Source organism: Rhipicephalus microplus, unplaced genomic scaffold (genome assembly GCF_043290135.1).
Source record: "Rhipicephalus microplus isolate Deutch F79 unplaced genomic scaffold, USDA_Rmic scaffold_16, whole genome shotgun sequence".
NCBI classification, from domain to species: domain Eukaryota; kingdom Metazoa; phylum Arthropoda; class Arachnida; order Ixodida; family Ixodidae; genus Rhipicephalus; species Rhipicephalus microplus.
The window spans coordinates 10,712,498-10,733,748 of NW_027464589.1; the positions used below are offsets into that span (position 1 = coordinate 10,712,498).

Consider the following 21,251-nt stretch of genomic DNA (forward strand, 5'->3'; position numbering starts at 1 on the left):
AATGCACATAACTGATCTTGCTTTGGGAGCACACTACGAAAATTGCACACTAAAATTGGTAAATTCTTCGCTGCCTTAACCGTTTCATGTCAGTCACCAATAGTATATTCCCCTTCTGGATTAGCCACTCTGTGTGAAGGTGGCATGCTTGACGTAGATTCTTCGTTCCTTGGAAGACAGACTATCTCATTTTTTGCCGAGTCGAATGAATAACACTTGTTTCCGAGAAGCAGTTTACAACCCTGTACTTCTGATCTTGGGTGCGGTTTTCTCGAGCGAAGTCCCGCAGTTTTTTTCTGACAACTTATAATCGTCGCGAGAAGTCTTCCTCAATCCATACGTGAGGTTCTTTTAACTTCTTTAGCTTAGAAGCGTCCCTTAGAATGTTGTTTTTATCTTTGTAGTTCTGGAATTTTATCACAATTGGGCGACTTTGTTCTGGTTTGGGCCGGCCCACTCTGTGCGCTCGCTCGATTTCTCCTGAATGCCTAAATGAGCGGACATGAATTCAGTAATCAAATGTTCCGTATCTGCCCATTTTTTATCTGGTTCCTCAGGAATGCCCTTGAAAATCAGGTTGTTTCTTCGCATTCGGTTATTTAAGTCGTCAACTACAAATTCGGTTTGTTCTGATTGTTTAGTCTTAATGGTCTGCAGTTGTACCTGGAATTCTTGAACGGCTTTGTTAACACTGGTGACATCCTGACGCAGGCTGTCGATTGCGCTTAGTTTGCCTTCCACTTCACTGAGCCGCCTTCTAATGTCGGTAACGTTCGTGTGAATGTCCTTCAGCTTTATTGACGTCTCCTTGTGAAATTTTTCATTTGACTGTGATAGTTTTTTTAGGAAGGAAATAACTAGGTCTATTTTGTCTGGACCAGGATTGGTCTCAACATCTCCCGTGCAGATTATCAAATGGGCGACACAGAACAGCACCAAGAAACACCGTCCTCCGGAACGACAACAATCAGTGAGTAAGGCAGGCCGTAACCATACTGGGGAACATGACGTGTTCAATTTACGGCGAGCCAAGAAACAACCATTCCTCGCACGGTACGCAGACAGATCACAACCCATCATTCACTACACTTCACTTGGGATTTGCAGCAAAAAGTTTGGAAGTGTTAAATAAAGCGCTAGGCTGTACACTCACCTAAAAGCATAGAAATAGCGGTGTGAGCTGGGCTCTCTGCTGCAAATCCCGATGGCTCACTGACGATGACCCCTTAAGTAGACGATCGGCATGGGGGCGCTGCGTGCGATGTCGACCAGAGTCATCTGCGGCGCAGATCACCAACGTGTGGGAGGACCAAGACACGAGGCTGCTGTGGGTAATGGGTAAGGCCTTCACCGCTTCTTCAAATGCTGCAGAGTAATTCTGTGCATTCTTTTCTTTCATTTGTTTGATGAGTGATTTAGTCTGCAGGACACTCAGGCGACTCCTTTTCGCTTGCGCTGTTCGCAGCTTTAGCCTGTATGAAAGCTTTTGGGACTGGGCCACATTTTTGCCTTCACTTTGCCTGTAGGACTTTCGATTCAGGAGCAGTCTTCGGAGGTGCTTGCATTGTGGGCAGGCTTTTTCTGGCGTCGGAGCAACCCCACGGCAAGATAGACTGAAGGTTCTGTCATCAAGTCTTCTCCTTGTACTTTAAGTTCACTCTGAATTCGCAAGCTTTACCAAACCCTCTGCATGGTATCATGGAGTCAATGTCGCGAAGCAACTCTTCTGCCATTTCGATGTCGGTAATGTCAAGGGTCTTTATTTTGGTGGCTTGCACAAAAGCTGTCGCTCGAAGTCTGTTTTCATTTGATGTCATTAGCACATACTTGTCAAAAGTCACCTTGTCACTATCTAGTGCGCACACTGTAAACACCGTGGCATTGTCGGCTCCAGCAATTAGATGTCGAGCCCAGTAAGCGCTGGGAAGACCATGCTTGCGGACGTCAGGAATCGCAGGCACATTCGGAACAGGTACTTGTTGACTGTCGCTTTCTGTGCTGTACGAGCCAGCTGTCTCCTTGCAAGCAGACGTGCTTGGTTCCTGACATCGAATTTTCGATGGCAGGTCGCAAGTGGATGTTCTTGACGTCCTTTTCTTTGGCACTTTCTTTGAAAGATACGCAGGAACATTTGGGAATATGGTTGGCACCGTGTCAGATTTCAGCACCGCTTTCCCTCGGGGAATCTGAACAGTTTCGCCATTTATCACGTGCGCGTAAAAACGCTCAAAAAACTGCTCGTCGAAATGAAGCTCACAGAGCGCTGACTTCGTGTCCAACGACTTGTAGGCACTGGGTACGGCTCGTCTCCAGGCTTCGAAGAAGGCAGGGTCTTTGGAAACAGAGAAGAGAGAAGCACGCTGACCTTGCTCCCTCGATGACACATAGCCGCTCGTGCAGCCAGGAGCGAAGCAGTGGCATTGCCTCGCTTTCGTAGTGCTGGAGTTCATCATAAGCTCGACACTCACACTGTCGTGTCAGCAACTAAATACATTTTGCCCAAAGCGAGACAACAATGCGGGAAACTGCACACGCCCAGACACACTTTCAGAGGGGAACCGGCGAGCCCAGAGGCGAGCCGACAAGAGAACGCAGAGCACGCGCTTCGCCCGCATCACTATGCCAACAGCAGCACTGTAGTGGCCGTCGCGGCAACGCTTGAAAAGGAGGATCACGCGCTCGGCGAATATGCGGACGCTGGCATCACCTCCCATTTGTAGCCACCATAGCAGAGTTGCGCCTTTGTTTTCCAAGCGCCGCTCCCTCTGCCTGCAGGAGTGCAGAGCCCCTATTCTCCGAGCGCCACCACGTGGTCATAGGTGGTTCGATGGCCATGCGGAGAAGCCAACACTACGCAGACGACGCCGACGCTTCGCAGTGTTATGCGCGTGCTGGCGGCCTTCGCAAGGACACTGGGTGCGTCCTTCATAGAGATGTGCGCCTCAATGGCGGTGCTGCCCCCTCCTCCTTCAGCATCTAGGCACCTGTAAAAGGCCAGTGCATCTAGCGTCCGAGGCTTGCTCATTCACCTTCTGTACCTACGTTGTTAATATAATTTTTTTTTTGTTTCCTTCTGGCTGCCCTTTGCCTTGCTACAGCCTAGATGCTCCCTGCCTGGTTTTGGCCCTCGCGAAACGCTACCCAAGAGACAGTTGGGGCCTATTCTCCTCGTAACAGCAACTACCGGGCAGATCAAGCGTGGTTGACATCGGCTGTTGTTATTTTCGCCGTGCTTCTTCAGTACTGTACCTGTGCTGCATGTTGGTCGCGAGAAATGTGCATTCTGTGTTGAATTGTACTACATGCAGCCCAAGTGAACAGAACAGGCAAGGTGTTGCTGAAAGCGCATGAACTAAAAAAAACCTTCAGCGAAAGAAATGCTAGACGCGACGGGGCTGTTAAACAACGATTCAAATCATCTGTCGTAAGCCGCGATTGTAACACGAGCGTAATACGAGAGCCGCCTGTAACGCGGGCCTCGCACGCCTACACTCGATCGCTATCCCGCTTGATTCAATTGAACACCTCAAATCTATATCTGGATTTCTCACACATTTGGCGAATGACTCAACGCGACCAAAAAAAGCTACTGCTAACTGGCCCGATCACGATAGAAAGTGAAAAAAAATATTTTCATAGCTGTGAATGGAAAAAAAAAACAAAGGAAAAAAGACGAAGCTAATGTGTCACCAATACAAATGTATATCTCGCAAGTTCAGCAAGCCGATGCACTTTGTTTTGTTATTATGTATCAACAACGTTAACAGAAAATCAATGCTTCTGGGCACAACTGGAACAACTGATTGGAACAACAGATTTTTTTATGAAGGTATGAACAAAAGCTCGTACCTTCTTAAAAATACAAAGAAAGCGAAGAAATAAATAAAGCAACGCTAGTACACTGAAGCACGACCGCTGCTCTTAAGCGGGAGGTGAGTGGCTTTCCCGCAAGTTTTTTGAACCCAAGATGGCGTAGCTTGGCGCAACTCTGCTACCCAAAGGTAGCATATACAGTAAGTCAAGGTGTCCCTGAAAGCTGGATAGGAAATAAAAAATGATGAAGTTAAGCGACCTGGTCAGATAAAATACCTCGGCGCTACAATTACTTACAATCTGACCTGGAACAAGCATATTGAAAATATTGGTTATTCGCCTGAGTCTAAGCTGCTTGTTCTGCGGCGAAAGCGAAGACATGCTAAGTCCGAGTTCAAACTGATGGCTTAAAGAACACTAGTACCTCCAACCCTAGATAAATGCCAGTAATAAATGGTACCCACATGGTCAAAAGCTTGTTGATGAGCTAGAAAAGATCAAACAAACGGCAGCCAGGTTTGTTTCTTCTTGCTAGCAGCTGGCGCAATCATTGACCCTGTTACATAACAGGGCTAAGCTTCAACAGCTATCTAGGCGAAGACATAACGCATGGCTAAATGTTTCTGTAATAAATGTATACTCTAAACTAAACATAGATCGACCAATACACCCCCCAGCTCACGTATTACTGCGTATCAATCATTCGTATGTTATTTTACCTTATGCCATGATAATCGATGTGTTCAAGTGTTCCTTTCTGCCTCTATGATTATTGACTCGAACAAGCTCGGTTCCAGTCTATTTGATATTTTGAGTCAGCTGAAAGTTTTCAGCATCGTTGGAAGTTGACTTGAACAGAGTATTGTATTTATTATTGTATATTGTGTACTCCCAACACTCTAACAGACCGCGAGGGCCTAGAGTATTAAGAATTAAATGTGACCAGGAACGTTACATACTAAATTCTAGGAGATTTGGATGAGCCAATGTTGACAAAATGCAAGTACACTTAAAAATTCCTAAACTCGCGCGCCTAGATTTAGGCGCAACTTCCAAAAATGACTTTCCAACGTTGACTTTCTCTTATATAAAAACTTATGATTGCAATATTAACGACACTAGAGTTTTCAGAGTATAGCGTGATAGCAGGGGTCAAGAAAATATGGTTGCCACACCGCAAACATTACTTATGAACAGAGCATTTCAGTATAGCGGGATACCATTCACATAGCCAAGTTGTGACACCCACCTAATTTACTTAAACATGACTGCATTAGAACAGAAAAGAATAAAAAGCTGGAAATGCTTGTTTTATTCTCAGCAGGCAGCAACTTTGGTACATTTTTTTTACGAATAATTAAAGTAAAGAACTGCAAACCACGCACCACAAAGAAAAATTTCACACCGATGATCTTGCTACGCCCAAGAAGATTTAAAAAGGAAAGCGATCTTGAAAATTTCTCCAAGTTATTCCTAACGATTAGCCTTCAAAAGCACTTAAAGGCAAGCTCAGCCACATACCTATAACACAATCATCCGATGCGAAATTGCCGCCCTTTCACACGCGTCATGTAACCCACGTTAACACAATAACGCTGAAACTAAAAAATACCATACGTACAGTAAACTTTATTGGTCGTTTAGGATAATGCACATCAGCGTTTTCTTCGCACTATTACACTAAGCCTGTGTAAATAATCTCAAGGCAGCTTGCGCATCATCTGGGGGAGGGTGAGCTGCTTTGTCCTGGCCTGTTTGGTGCCGGGAGCTGCTCGAGGATGCATACTCTGCTCGATGCGGCGCTTCTTAGGGACCACCTGGAAAGAAGGAATAAATGTTCATTGTTGAAAACGGTATAGCGGTGAAAGTCCCGGTTCAACCCTAGCTCTCCAAAAACAAAAAAAGTCACAACTTTGCTGCAAGGGTGAAGCGATGAACACGATAGCGCCTCCATCACCGATCCATATTCTTTTCGCGAACATGTGTGTCATCATTTTTCATCGCACTAATCGCTCTAACTTCACTGATGTTTGTACCTGCAGCTGTGCCACTCACCTAGTTTCACACTTCTCTTTGGTTCTCTTTAATTTTTGCTGTACCCAATGTTGTCTTGCAATTTATATTGGTGAATGCCTTCGTACGGCTAGCAGTATGTGTGTTTAGAAAATGCGTGTGTATGTTGTTTTTTATTGCCATTGTTCTCCCAGTTCTTGTTATTCTCCCAGTTTTTGTTGCTCAGTTGCACCGCCATTGCTGCTCACTTGAATTCTATAGCTACGCCTTCCGAATTTCTTTATTGTATTTCGTTCATGTACCTTGAATTTCTTGTTATTCAAGCTTTTTGCATATCGGTAAACATTCGCGTATTAGATTTGTTTGAGTGTCAGTGACCAGACACGTTTTGTCACGATGTTGTGTTATTTTCTGTGTATTCCATGTTATTGATGACCGTCCTATTACTCTTTGAAGTTTGTACCCCCCTTACTCAATGCTCTCATTGAGCTTGTAAGGTATCATAAATAAATAATCAAATAGAACAAATTAGAAGGTCACGTGCAGAATGAAGAGCAGATCGAAACATCCCTCGCGTTTCTCACGCATAATTTACGCACGAAACGTACTTACAGGTATAGATGCACGTGAATAAGCATATCAGTAGTTACTTCGCTGTGTCTGAAAAGCGCACACTTTTCGCAAACGGATACTGCAATGATTACGGTGACCTTTGTGCGCCCTGTAACTACAACAATGTAAAGTACGAGCCCTGCCGAAATGTACGATCTTTCCCTCATCCACACTGTGAGATAAGGGCGCCCGAGGGAGCGTCATTCTCCTCTTCTAAGCGGTACAAAGTACGCATGGAGTACGTGCTGCCGCGCGACGTGGCGACGCGCGCTCATTGCGCCCTTTTGCTGGTAATGCTGAAAACACGATAGTTCCTTCCGAGATGCCAGTGCGCAGCATTTACTGGTAGATATGAATAGCTTGCCATTAGAACGTTGATGGACATAGTAAATTTTGTCCGGACTCGGAATACGGTTCTGACCAGGTTTTTCGTGGCGAAGCGTAGCCGGGTTCATTGCTTCACAAAGATGATCGCTGTTGTCTTCGTGCCTTTTCCCCGGTAGGAGACGCCTTCACCACTGGACGTTCACCAATGGAGTTTGGTTTGGGCTGTCACAATGGATGGACGTGTTTTTTGAGCGCTCCGGATCGACTGCGCAGATAAGTGTTTTTGCATGTTTTGAGGTTGTCTTTATAATTATAAGGCAGCAGTTGAAATCTTCGTAGCACTTATTTTATGATACGGCTTTTTCGGGGGCCAGTCACCAAGTATTTATTAGTTAGTGCGGGTGTGTGTATTTGAAATTTTTTGTTGGGTTTGTTTTTTTTCCTTTTGCCACCCCGTGGGGGAGTTGCGCGTACATTGAACACGCAAACTTTTGTAGTAGAGCTTAGACTTTCTTTCTTTTTCGTAGTGCAGGGCTCGAGTTTAGTATTTATCGAGAATAGGGACAATTGGTGTGAGAAAGACACGGTCAAAAAGACTGTAAAGTGTTCAAGATGCGGAGTGGTTTTGAAAGTGGACCCAAGTGTAGAAGCGGATAAAGAAGAGGCTGACGCGAAGTGTAGGCAATGTGAGGTCGAGGAAAAAATGGATGGGTATACTGCCTGTCGGGTCAGTATACCCATCTATATCTTCTATGTGCGCATTCATGCTTCCTAGTATAATTATCTCGCACTCTCTTCCTAACTCTCGAATGTCCTTTCATATACACTCTACCATTGCCCGGTTTTCCTCCCTGGCCTTTGCTTGAGGCAAAATGATCATGGATATGTGTGAAAAGCTTGATTTGATCATTTGCAACAGTACCGAGGAGTGTGAAGGGCAAATAACATGGGAGGTAGGAAGGCTGCAGTCGACGATAGATGATGTCACTGATGTCACATAGAATGTATGATAAGCTCAAAGGAATGCACATAGATGAAGGTGGCTCCAGAAGTCTGGGTAGCGATCACAAACGTATCGAGCTAAGTTTTGGAAGAGCAGTGAAAGTGGGAAGGAGACAAGATGAGCAACTACAGCAAAATTTTTATTCAGAAAGGCAAATTGAAATAGCCACTAAACAAATTGAGAAAGTATCACGGAGGATAATAAGACAGTGAGGACATACACGAATCTAATTAGACTGTTTGAGCTAGAGCTTGCTAAGACGTGTGACAAGTCACCCCGGAAAAGAAGACACAAACCCAAAAGTTGGTGGGATGAGGAAGTTAAGAGAGCCATAGCAAAACGTCAGAAAGCCTCTAGGGAACACAGACATGCTAAGCAGCAGGGTGAACGGACAGATGTAGTTGAAAGAAAATGGGAAACCTTTCTAAGCTGTAGAAGCGATGCATCCCTTCTGATCAATGAAAAGATTAGAAGAAAAGCAGCTCAGTGGCTGGCAGAAGTACATAAAAAAGATAGAAAGGCAGCTGCGAAATTTTGGAACCATCTAAACTCCCTAAGAAATGAGACGAGCCGTGAGCAGAGGTTTATAACTACAGCCCAAGGTGCTAGGCTAGAAGTGGACGAAGCTATTGAATATATAAGAACAAGGGTGACAGAAAGATTTCAACAAAGAAGTGCTTTATGCACCACAATAGACAAGGACGAACCAAGTGGTGCAATGGCTCCATTTTCACAACGTGAGTGGGAAAGGGCTGAGAAAAGGGATCCGAGTAGTACATCAACAGGTCCAGATGGCATTCCGATTATGGTGATAAAGACATTAGGTCCGAAGTCTAAGCAGGCTTTGAGAGAGGCAGTGAGCAAACTAATAATCGATGGGGAAGTTCCCGATGGATAGAAACTTAGCAGGATGAGCATGATCTATAAAGGAAAGGGGGACAAAGCTGACATAAACAACTACCGTCCCATAACAGTCACATCAGTGGTCTACAGGCTGGCGATGCAGATTATAAAGGAAAGACTGCAGGCATGGATAGAGGATGAGGGGGTGCTGGGAGAACTGAAGAATGGGTTTCGAAAATACAGGAGGCTGGAAGACAATGTGTTCTCAGTGATGCAGTGCATAGAAATAGCAGAAAAGAAACACAGGCCCCTGTGGCTAGCATTTTTAGATATGAAGGGAGCGTACGATAGTGTGGTTCAAGAGGAATTGTGGGGAATACTGGACGCACTAGGCGTAGAACATGTAGTCACTAATCTTTTAAAGGATATCTATAAAGGTAACAAGGTAGTTATAAAGTGGGAAAAACAGGTATCCAAGCCTGCAGAGGTAAAACGGGGGCTTAGGCAGGGGTTTCCCCTGTCACCCTTATTATTCATGATGTATCTACAAGGATTAGAGGCCAAATTAGAGGGAAGTGGACTGGGCTTCAACCTCTCTTTAGTCAAACAAGGAAAACTCATTGATCAGGCACTACCAGCATTAATGTACGCAGATGATATTGCCGCGAACCATGCATTGGGTTTGTTCATTTGTGTTTTGCTTTTTCGGCCTGGCTATGCCGGCCTGTGCTATCACTGTTTTCACAGCGTTTCGAACAAACGCTGTCAAACAGCGTTTTGAGCGTTCCGAACAAACATCGTTTCGAACAAACTCTATCACAGCGTTCTCGATACAACTCGACTATTCGAGAAACGCTCGCGCTGAGAGATATAAATTCCCGCACAGCCGATGCCGCGACATTCGATCGCCGACGCTCACTAGCGTGCACGTCGTTTTGCCGACCGCTGCTTCGCCGCCTGTGTATTCTTTCAGTTGTTAGGGGAGCACAAGCTTGCTCCAATAAACTTGTTTTCCTTATAGACAACTGCGTCGTCCTTTGCTGCGTGACATCTGGTGGAGGTGCGGGGTACATGAACCCTAAACCATTGCCAAGCCGACAAGCAAGCCCAACACGACAAGCACACCCAACGCGTGTCAGCCGCCGACAGCAAGGCCTTTAGCCAGAGTTCGGACTGCTCCCGGATAAAAAGAGGAAAGAAGACGTAAAAACCACGATGATCAACGCAGGCACCATGACCAGCGCTACCCACCCTCCCGTCGTTCTGCAACAACCTCGTGAGCCCCCATCATTCTGAGGATCTCCTGGTGAAGACCCGGAAGAGTGGCGGGAGAAGCTGGAGCGCATCGGCATCTTTAACAGGTGGGATGACGAAGAAACGTTTCGTCATGTCTTCTTCTATTTGGAGGACGCAGCTCGAACGTGGTTTGAGAACCATGAAGGCTCCCTAACCGACTGGACTGTCTTTAAGAGCGAATTCCTCAAAACATTCGCTACGGTTGTGCGGAAAGAACGAGCCGCCCTTTTGTTGGAGACGCGAATGCAACACCCTAACGAAGGTGTTGTACTGTTCACTGAGGAGATGAAGATGCTGTTCCAGAGAGCTGACCCCGAAATGGCAGAAGAAAAGAAGGTGCGCTTTCTGATGCCGGGAGTTAAACAAGAGCTCTTCGCTGGACTCATCCGCAACCCCCCTAAGACCGTCGCTGAGTTCGTCACCGAGGCTTTGATGATCGAGAGGACCTTGGATATGCGTTCGCGGCAATACGATAGACCACTCAACACCCTTTCGGTGAACCCGGTAAACGCCCCTGGATTGGCGACGGAAGACTTGCGGGAGACCATCCGTGCCGTCGTTCGCGAGGAACTGAGGAAATTGTTCCCAGCAACGGCGCAGCCCCAAGTCGCCTCCCTCACTGACGTCGTCCGCGAAGAGGTTCAGTAAGCACTGGGGAATTCTACGCCCTCGGAAGCATCTTACGAACCACAAGCGATGACCTACTCCGCTGCTGCTCGTCGACCCCGACCCGTCCCAACCCGTTATCAAGAGGCCCCGCCGTACCGCCGCCCAATGTCGCCCGCCCGACCCCCTGTAACCCGAAACCAGGTGCACAGGAAGACCGAGGTGTGGCGAACACCAGATAATCGCCCGCTGTGCTACCACTGCGGAGAGGCCGACCACGTCTACCGCCGCTGCCCGTACAAGAGGCTGGGTTTGCGTGGGTTCCCCGTCGACGCAGCCCGCCCGCGAGCCGGCCAGCGCCCATTTGAGATCGAAGAATACCTGTCGAACACCAACCGTGGACCATCCCGTTTCAACCGTTCGCCGTCGCCCCACCCGTACCAATCGCCCAACCGTTGCAGCAATGCTGACTTCGCCCGTGGAAGGTCCCCCAGCCCACGAGGAAGAAACTAAAAGCAGCAGCTTCTGGAGGTGAAGTTGCACAACGGCGAGAAAATGAAAACCCTCCAACAACGCAAGACCGTGATTCACGACATGCCCTCATCCCGACACCCTGACGACACCCCCGAAAACGACGACAGCTACGCTGCGCGACGCGTACCCGAAATGACGAAGCCTGCCGCTGAGAAGACGACGATGACGATGCATAGTGCCCGACCATCAACACGCGCAAGCCGCAATACGACGCCCTGACGCACCCGAAATTCGAGGAAAGCGGCATCTGACGTCCAGTTGTCCATCGACGGCCTTGACGTAGTCGCCTTCATCGACACGGGAGCCGACTACACGGTCATGAGCGGGTCATTCGCGTCCAAGCTAAAAAAGTTACGACCAAATGGGACGGTCCCCACATACGCACAGCAGGAGGCCACCTCGTGACCCCAAGTGGAATGTGCACATCGCGCGTCACCATAGACGGCACTACGTACCCTGCAGAGTTCGTCATTTTGCCTAACTGCTCCCGCGACGTAATTCTCGGAATGGACTTTTTGACGGACAATGGCGCAATAATTGATCTGGAGACCAGGTCGATAACGTTTTCTTCTGATCACTCCACGACGCCGCAGCCGAACCTCGGACACCGTGCTGCTGTAAGGATCGCCGACGATCACGTCACCCTGCCACCCCGTGCAAGCTTGATGATCGCCGTCTATTCTGAAGGTGCTGCTCCTGACGTCGACGCTATCGTGGAGACTGACCAAAGGTTGCTTCTAGACCGCGGTGTGTCTCTCGCAAAAGGCATTGCGCGGTTTAAGCAACGCAGATCCCACGTTTTGGTCACCAATTTCACCGAGGAGTACCAGCATCTAAACAAGGGCGCTGCGATTGCGTTCCTCGAAGAAACGCAAGAAGCGAGTCAAGTGATCGCGGCCGCCACCTTTGAACGCGCAGGCGCAGATGCTTCCAGGCTGCCACATCCTTTCGACCTGAACCCGGCGCTGTCGCAAGAAAATCGGGACAGATTACTGGAGTTGCTCCGTCGCTACAGCGAGTGTTTTTCCTCGAACTCGAAGTTACGGCAGACACCTTTGGCGAAGCACCGGATAATAACCGAAGATGGAGCCCGACCTACCAGACAGTCACCGTACCGCGTTTCTTCACACGAGCGCGAAGCCATCCGGACTCAAGTAGATGACATGCTCAGCGACGACATAATACAGCCATCGAAAAGTCCGTGGGCTGCGCCGGTTGTACTCGTGAAGAAAAAAGATGGCACTTTAAGATTCTGCGTTGACTACCGGAGACTAAACAAAATCACCAAAAAGGACGTGTACCCCCTGCCACGAATCGACGACGCCCTCGACCACCTATGCCCCGCCAAGTACTTCTCATCCATGGATCTGAAGACTGGCTACTGGCAAATTGAAGTGGACGAGAGAGACCGAGAGAAGACTGCATTTATAACCCCGGACGGTCTATACGAGTTCAAGGTGATGCCGTTTGGGCTGTGCACGGCGCCCGCAACGTTTCAGAGAGTCACGGACACTGTGCAAGCAGGCCTGAAGTGGCACACTTGCCTCGTATACCTCGACGACGTTGTCGTATTCGCCCGGATTTTCGACGAACACCTCACAAGGTTGGAATCTGTACTCGAGGCCATTCGTACGTCGGGGTTAACGCTGAAGCCTGAGAAGTGCCGTTTCGCGTACGAGGAACTTAAGTTCTTAAGTCACGTCGTGAACGCCACGGGAGTCCTACCTGACCCGGCAAAAACATCAGCCATTGCGAACTTCCCAAGGCCGAAAGATAAAAAGGGTGTGCGAAGGTTTCTCGGACTGTGCGCATACTATCGGCGCTTCGTCGCAAACTTCGCACGCATTGCAGAGCCACTCACGCGCCTTACGAAAGAAAGCACCCCTTTCAGCTGGGAAACGACCAAGAAAAGGCATTCTGCGAGCTGCAACAACGCCTGCAAAACCCGTCCGTGCTCGCTCATTTCGACGAAAAGGCCAAAATGGAAATGCACACGGACGCCAGTGATATCGGTTTGGGTGCCGTCCTCGTCCAAAAGCAAAGCGGTTACGAAAAGGTAATCGCCTATGCAAGCCGTGGTCTTTCGAAGGAGGAGAGAAACTACTCTGCCTCCGAGAAAGAGTGCCTGGCTATCATATGGGCCATTTCAAAATTTTGCCCATACGTCTATGATAGACCGTTTAAGGTTGTGACAGACCATCATGCGCTGTGTTGGCTCGCCAATTTGAAGGACCCCTCTGGCCGTCTTGGGCGGAGGAGCTTGCGCCTGCAAGAGTTCGACGTTACAATATTCTACAAATCCGGCAGGAAACACTCCAACGCCGATTGCCTGTCCCGCACCCCCGTCGACCCACCACCACAGGACACCGATGACGACAGCGCGTTCTTGGGAGTCGTGACAGAGAGCGACCTAGCCGCCCAGCAGCGTGCCGACCCTGACCTCCGCGCCATGATCGACTACCTCGAAGGATGCAACGTCGCCATGCCTAGGGCGTTCAAGCGCAACTTACCAGCGTTCAGCCTCAAAAACTCCATCCTAGTGAAGAAGAATTTCAACCCTGGAACGAGAACGAATTATCTACTTGTCATCCCCGCAGACCTTCGTGACGAAATTTTGGAAGCGTGCCACGACGACTCGTCTTCCGGACATCTCGAAACAGCTCGCACGATTACAAAAATTAAGGCGAAATACTTCTGGCCCCGCCTTATATCCGATGTCACCCACTACGTCCGGAGCTGCCGTGACTGCCAGCGACGAAAAACACCACCGACGAGATCGCCGGACTTCTGCAGCCGATCGCCGTCCCAACGAGGCCCTTCCAACAGATCGAAATGGACCTACTGGGCCCATTCGCTACATCTCGATCTGCGAACAAATGGATTGTCGTAGCGACAGACTACATGACGCGCTACGCAGAGACCACCGCTCTTCCGAGGGGAACTGCACAAGAAGTTGCAAATTTCTTTATTAACCAAGTTGTGCTGCGACATGGAGCCCCTGAGGTCCTAATCACAGATCGCGGAACGACCTTCACTGCGGAGGTCATGCAAGGAATCTTACGCTACAGCAACACGGATCACCGAAGAACGACGGCGTATCACCCCCAAACAAACAGACTAACGGAACGGCTGAATAAGACAATCGCGGATATGCTGTCTATGTACGTCGACGTTGAACATAAGACGTGGGACGAAGTCATCCCGTACGTCACGTTTGCGTACAACACGGCTATCCAAGAAACCATGCAGATGACACCGTTCGAACTCGTCTACGGAAGACGGCCGACTACGATGCTCGACGCCATGCTTCCGCACGTAGAAGACGACGACCTCAACACCGACGTCCAAGGATACCTCCAACGTGCGGAGGAGGCCCGCCAGCTCGCTCGAGTTCGTATAATGGACCAGCAACTGGTGGATGCCGGACGCTACAATCTCCGACGCCGAGTACCATCCTGGAGATCATGTGTGGCTTTGGACTTCCATTCGATGACGCGGACTCAGTGAGAAACTTCTACGTTGCTATTTCGGACCCTACTGGATTCTACGATGTATTGGCGAAATAACATACGAAGTGATCCCCGATGGTGACTCCCGTACATTACGACGATGCACGCGGCCCGAAGTCGTCCCTTTGTAGTTTCTAGTTTTTGGTTCATTAGGTATTACGGCTTGGAGGCGCTAGCCAGCGCCCGATCTAAAGAGTACAGCCATATCCATCCATCCATCCATCCATCCATCGTTTTACAGATAGAACTTGTACAAAACGATTTACAATACAGAGATGTCAGCAAAACTATGACCCACAGTGGGGCCTTATGTGCCAACCACTGGCATGTGTATGCTCACGCCTACGCGTCAAAAGCGTCAAATGCGCCTCTCGGCGTCGGCGTCGGAGAGGCATACGCGAGGTATCAAGTCGGGTTCGATATTTTTTCACGCGTACACCACGTCACCACGCGCACAGCGGCGCCAATCAACCAATAGCTGCGCGCCAGCTAACCAGAGGCCGCGATGCTTCCGAATGCTGTGCCTAATGGCTGCCACTTCGAAGGCACAGACGAGTGCTCGAAGCAAGCATGGAAACTAATCCAAACGTTCCTGAATGACCGCTTTGTAGTTCTGAACGACAACGACACGACGACTAACTGCGAGTGCTACCAGCGTAATGTGGTTTTGTGCCGAGTTCGAGCGACACCGACAAATCGTGTGAATTCCGGCCGACTGCCCTTGCGCCGGTCCTGAGTGCGATCGTGGGTCGAGCGAAAAGATTGTACAGACTACTGGAGCATGTCGATGTTCCTGGGCTTTTGTGGTATTGCGGCGTGGTGAGCCGCTATCACGGAAGAGAGGAACTCGTACACATGACTGCCGCCATGGGCTACCGACGACTGGCGGTGTTTAATGTACGGTGGACTTATATACACGACAAACAGGTACATAGATCACCGCGCCATCTCTGGTGGCGTCGCAGAACCAATACGAATGCACAACATATTCCCTCTCTTATTTTTTTTAGTTGATTAGTAATTGTTAGTACGTGTTAGTGGAGAGGCATTTCATCTATATACAATGAGCATGGAATATTCACACAACTGTACACTCAAAATGCCAAAAACTTTACACCAAAATATACACACAATTACAGCAAGCACACGGGTTGATGTCACTCGATCCATCCTAAACGTAATCCATAAATCTTCGAGGCAATCGTCTTGTCCTCGCGGGTAGCTCCCGACGAGAAGGCGGTTGTGGAGAGGGTGGAGAAGAGACAGCCTGTTGTGTCTCTTGCGATGTTACACAAGGGCTGCACAGAACACTAGGCACTGCACTGAGGGGGGTACCGAGCGGCACTGCTGATTGCCCACCGTCACAAGGCACATGTGACGGGCTTGAAGGCTGTGCTGGGTGAGCGTGAACATCTGGCGTTTGGATGACTGGGTGAGGCTGGGCGGCCTGTGCAGGAACCTTGCTCAACTTGGAGGAGTTCCATGTTCGCCCATCGTCTCGGCAGAAAGAGGCTGGCCCTCGTTTTTCCACCACCTTCTGAAAACAACTGAACGAGAGGTCTCCTTTAAAAGAGACTGCCGGCTTCTTCACACGGACCATGTCTCCAACTGCTATGTTTGGTTTCTTGGCTGCACGGCGGAAGTCTGTGTACATCTTGCTGTATTTTTGCTTCTGTGCGACTCTCTTCAGAAGCTGGCCAAGCTCTTTGGCAGGGTCTGTGAAGAATGATGAGGATGGGTGCCCAATGATGTCCAGTCGTGTTCGGGGCAGTCGTCTATGTAGGAGCAAGGCTGGTGCTACTCCCGTGATTGCGTAAGGTGTGCACCGGTAAACACCCAAGTACTCCAGTGCCGCTTGTCGAAGAGGGCCATGTTCTAACGCAGCAACCTGTACGAAGTCCTTAAAAACACGATTAAACCTTTCGACAAGTCCGTTGGCTTGAGAGTAATACACCGAAGAATGTGTCAGTCGGATACCACGCTCATCCAAGAATTGCGAAAATTCTCGTGAAGAGAATTGGGGCCCGTTGTCAGTGACTATCTCGTCAGGGTATCCCTCTCGAGAAAAAATTGACAGCAAGAAGTTGGTGATCGTTCTTGTAGATACCTCGTTGGAGAATTGTACTTCGGGCCACTTAGAAAAATAGTCAACCAGTGTAATGGCGAACCTACAATTTTGAGGAGCTCTTTCCAGAGGGCTAACAATGTCTATGGGGACTTTTTGCCAAGGGCGCTCTGGAAATGGAACAGGTTGCAGTGGAGCAGGTGCCGTTTTCACACTCTTGTTGGCCTTCTGACAGACGCTGAAGTTTTGTATTGCGACTTCTGTTTGCCGGTCCATACCCGGCCACCGAAACCGTTCTCGAAGTCGGCTTTCATCCTGACGATGCCGGGATGAGCTTCATGCGCTGTGGAGATTACCTGATGCGCAAGGGACTGTGAAACTACAAGTCCCTCCCCACGAAGAAGTAAGTTGTTTACCACTGACAACTCGTTGCGTAGCATGAAGTACGGCAGCAGATGGCTTGGGACGAGCTTGTGCGGAGGCCATGACGAAGTAACGCATTCCTTGACTTTTGCCAGAGTGGCGTCGTCACTGGTAGACTGCTCAAACTGGTCCTTAGTGATGCACAGCGGCTCGACTAGGAACACAACTTCTGTAGTCTTCTTTAGGTTGAGGTGTGCATTCCGGCTTACCTTCCGCTGAAAGACGTGACAGCGCGTCTGCTACCTTGTTCTCCGAGCCCTTGCGGTATTCGACGGTGTAGTTGTAGCGTAGAAGTCGCTCAGCCCACCTTGCAGTGCGAAAGGGACGTCGCCCTGTTCCACTGTTAGACAGCAACGCTACCAATGCCTGGTGATTCGTCTGAAGAGTGAAAGGCCGTCCCCACAAATAAACATGCCACTTTTCGCATGCCCACACGCAAGCCAATGCTTCACGCTCGCTGGCGGAGTACTTCCTTTCTGCATTGGTTAGAGTGCGCGAAGCAAACGCAATGGTCAGGGCTTTCTGACCATCCACTTGCTGCAAAACGGCACCTAGCCCGTATGCAGAAGCATCAGTTGCGACAGTCACTGGAAGAGCTGGGTCAAACATGTGCAACACCTTGTGGGAGGCCAGAAGAGTCTTCACTCTCTCAAAACTTGCTTGGGCGGCTGTGTCCCACTCAAAAGGTATGTCTTTGCACAGCAGTCGACGCATAGGCTCGACTTCCTCGGCTAGCCTAGGAATGAACTTTGCGTAGTATTCGACAAGTCCTAAAAATGAACGGAGTGTGCCGGGTTCTGCTGGTGTGGGGGCGTGGACGATTGCATCGACTTTGGCTTGAAGGGGTGCTATGCCTTCCGCACTGACATGATGTCCAAGGAAAGAGAGTTCTGTTGCATTGAAAACACATTTTTCGTTAAGTTTCAGACCTGCTTTCGCAGTGCGATGCAGAACTTCTTCCAGGTTCTTCGCATGTTCTTTCTCAGTCTTCCCAAAGACGATGATGTCATCTATGTAACAAAGAACACCATGACAGCCTTGCAGGATTCTTGTCATCAGCTGCTGAAAGGCTGCTGGGGCCGACGTCAATCCAAAGCAGACCCTTTTAAACCGAAAAAGACCCTCGTGCGTAACAAACGCTGCGAGATCCCTGCTGTCCGGGTGCAGCAGGACTTGGTGGTACGCAGAGGCGAGGTCTAGATTTGAGAAGTGGCGGGCTCCGTTTGAGGCATGCAGCAGTTCCTCAGTGTGAGGCAGCGAGAAGTTGTCGACCACAATGGCTTTGTTTGGCTCCCTTAGGTCAACAAAAAGACGGATGCTTCCATCTTCCTTCTGGACTGCGACGATGGGAGAAACCCATTCGGAGGCATCGATCCTTTCGATGATGTCGGCAGAGAGCAGGGTCTGTAGTTGGTCGCTTACTGGTTGGCGTACTGAGAATGGGAGGCGCCTCAACGTTTGGGCGACTGGGGAGACTGCCTGTTTCATCTTCACCTTGTGCTGAAAACCTCTGACAAGGCCCAAACCAGGGGTAAACAGGTGAGAAAACCTGGCCCACACCAATGCAGGCATGTCAAACTTTGGCTCACTCTGCAGTTGCTCTACGATAGGGCCTTGCGGTGGAATGCGCCCTTGTGCGTCTGAGCTCGTTGCAGGCAACGTTGAGGTTGCGGAGGCGGACGTTTGCTGAACGACCGTGTGCAGGCAACGTAGCTCCTTCCCTGAAATTTGAAAATTCAGGGCTTGCACAGCATCTAATCCCAAAAGGGAGGTCCCACTGCGCGTTACGTAAAGCGGTACGACGGCTGTTCGTGCCTTGTACGACAGCATTGCTTCAAACAGGCCAAGCACAGGGATCTTCTGGCGTGAAAAGTCAAACAGAGTAATGCTGGGGGTCCTGAGTTGTACTTTATCTTGAAAAAGGTTTCGAAAGTGACCTTCCCCAATTATTGACACTGCAGAGCCTGTGTCGATGAGAAACGAGACTTTGCGCGTGAGCGGCTTCGGGTTAATCACCGACACGTCAACGTCAACATACAGGCCTCTGCGTTTGTTTGTGCAGATGGTCAAAATACTGTGACTGCTCTCAGCGTCATCGTCGCAGAGGAGTTCGCGGACTGGTGCAGGCCTTCGTGGTTGGCCGCGACGCGAGCTCCGACAAACGCTCTGGAAGTGTCCGCAGCGTTCGCAACCATAACAGGTGCGGCCGCGAGCGGGACAGTGCGACCGTTCGCATCCTGTTGCGCCGCAGTTATCGCAGTTATCACGAGATACGGCGTGCAGGGGGTCGGCAGCGACAGTTTCCGGCTTGGGCTTGTAGTTTTGGCGAGTGCGCGACGAGCTACGACGATGCTGACTAGGGGGGCGGGACCCGTTGAAGCGAAATCGGGGGCTATCATGCCTAGCCGGGTTGCGTCCGCGTTGGCGCTGCGTGATGCGGCGAATCGGGTTCGCGAAGGCTTCAGCTTCTGGGCGAGTTTGTTCGCGAAGTTGGCAATATCTACCGCTCGGTCGAATGTCAATGCGTCGCCTTCGAGGAGCAGTCGTTCTCTGAGTTGCGGGCAAGTTACTCCGGCAACGAACTGTTCACACAAGTTATCATCCACGGTAGCGGCGAAATTACACGGGGCTGCCAGTTCCCGGAGCGCCAAAGCAAATTCGGCAACCGACTCATCGGGTTCGCGAAGGCTTCAGCTTCTTGGCGAGTTTGTTCGCGAAGTTTGGCAATATCTACCGCTCGGTCGAATGTCAATGCGTCGCCTTCGAGGAGCAGTCGTTCTCTGAGTTGCGGGCAAGTTACTCCGGCAACGAACTGTTCACACAAGTTATCATCCACGGTAGCGGCGAAATTACACGGGGCTGCCAGTTCCCGGAGCGCCAAAGCAAATTCGGCAACCGACTCACCGGAAAGCTGTCGACGTTCACGAAAATGATGACGTTCCACTCGGACGTTGACGGTGGCGGTGAAGTAATGTGCCAGTGTGTCGACGGCAACGTCGTATGGGTCCGGAGGGCTTGCGACAGCGGTGTGCGCGGACGTCTGTTTTTCCGTCGATTCGCTGACCGTGGCTTCAGTTGAAAGTGGCGGCTGGGGTGGGGGCGGTGCCGGCAAGGCGTCGAAAATTCGTTGGCCCTCGGGGCCCAGGCAGTGAAGCAGGAGGGCGCGACGGCAGGTTGCTGGCCACTCGGCGCCGGACGCGAGCACGAAGTTCTGGAACAACCGGAACCAGCGGTGCCAAGGAATCGCTGGCGTGCCCGGAGTCTCGAGGAACGGCGGCGGGGGAGATATACCGGTGGCCATCCTCGTCGCCAATGTGGTATTGCAGCGTGGTGAGCCGCTATCACGGAAGCGAGGAACTCGTACACATGACTGCCGCCATGGGCTACCGACGACTGCCGGTGTTTATTGTACGGTGGACTTATATACACGACAAACAGGTACATAGATCGCAGCGCCATCTCTGGTGGCGTCGCAGAACCAATACGAATACACAACAGCTTTGATTTGTGATTTTCTGTGCTAAAAACAAGTGCAAACAGACTTTCGAGGTTCGAAGCTTTGGGTGTGAGCCCTCGCCTACAGCGGAGGCAATTCAGAACGGTGTCATCTGAATCCAGTGCAGGCCTCTACCTTCGAGTTTGTATGAACCAGTACATGCGTGGAACATCGGCTGAAAAAATCGCCGGTAGTTTCCATCACAATATAGACACTACATACGACGCTCGAAACATCACGTAGTGCATACGGAGGAGTTTTTATCTGCCCTGTGTTTGTTTTCAACATAAGCATTCATCATCGCTGAAAGCGAACCTCGCACTAGCTAGAACATTTCGATGATGTGAAAATGTACATACTTATATAGGTGTACTTGTGGATTGTGCGATACTGAAACATTCATTGGCTTTGGTGCAAATCGTTTTCGTGTGTTGCCAAGCTAGTAGGAAGTGTGTGCTGGTTCGTAGCAGTGTGATGCGATTTCTTGTCGGGTACCTGCAGTGACGCTGACACATTCAACTGTAAGCGGTCTCATTTCCATTCTTGTACAATATAGAAACTCGAACATACATTGCTGTGGTGATCAGAAAAGAAAGTTGCATGACTGAGTGCTGCTGGTATTGCCTGCTATTTCACTTTTTGCTTGTTCTGCTTCTCTGCCACGCTCAGTAGCACATACGTTATTTGGCGGTTTTCTAAGACACACGTTCC

At 49.8% G+C, this 21,251-nt stretch overlaps 2 protein-coding genes across 2 annotated transcripts in view; both read right to left on the bottom strand.

Moving 5' to 3' along the window:
- Positions 1–5,422: 5,422 nt before the first annotated feature.
- The window catches only part of LOC119167796 (WD repeat and HMG-box DNA-binding protein 1), a 465,682-nt gene continuing 449,853 nt past the window's right edge, over positions 5,423–21,251 (bottom strand). Inside the window, exon 15 of the mRNA XM_075883385.1 lies at positions 5,423–5,630. Coding sequence (XP_075739500.1) covers positions 5,514–5,630 — 117 coding nt within the window. The 3' untranslated portion in view covers positions 5,423–5,513. The remainder of the gene's footprint in view (positions 5,631–21,251) is intronic.
- Positions 15,728–20,371, bottom strand: LOC142784984 (uncharacterized). The gene is made up of 4 exons (XM_075883407.1): positions 19,715–20,371; positions 17,254–19,512; positions 17,038–17,198; positions 15,728–16,444 (listed from the first exon to the last, which is right to left on the bottom strand). The coding sequence occupies exons 1-4, from the start codon at positions 20,343–20,345 to the stop codon at positions 15,728–15,730; spliced, it is 3,768 nt and encodes a 1,255-aa protein (XP_075739522.1). The 5' UTR covers positions 20,346–20,371.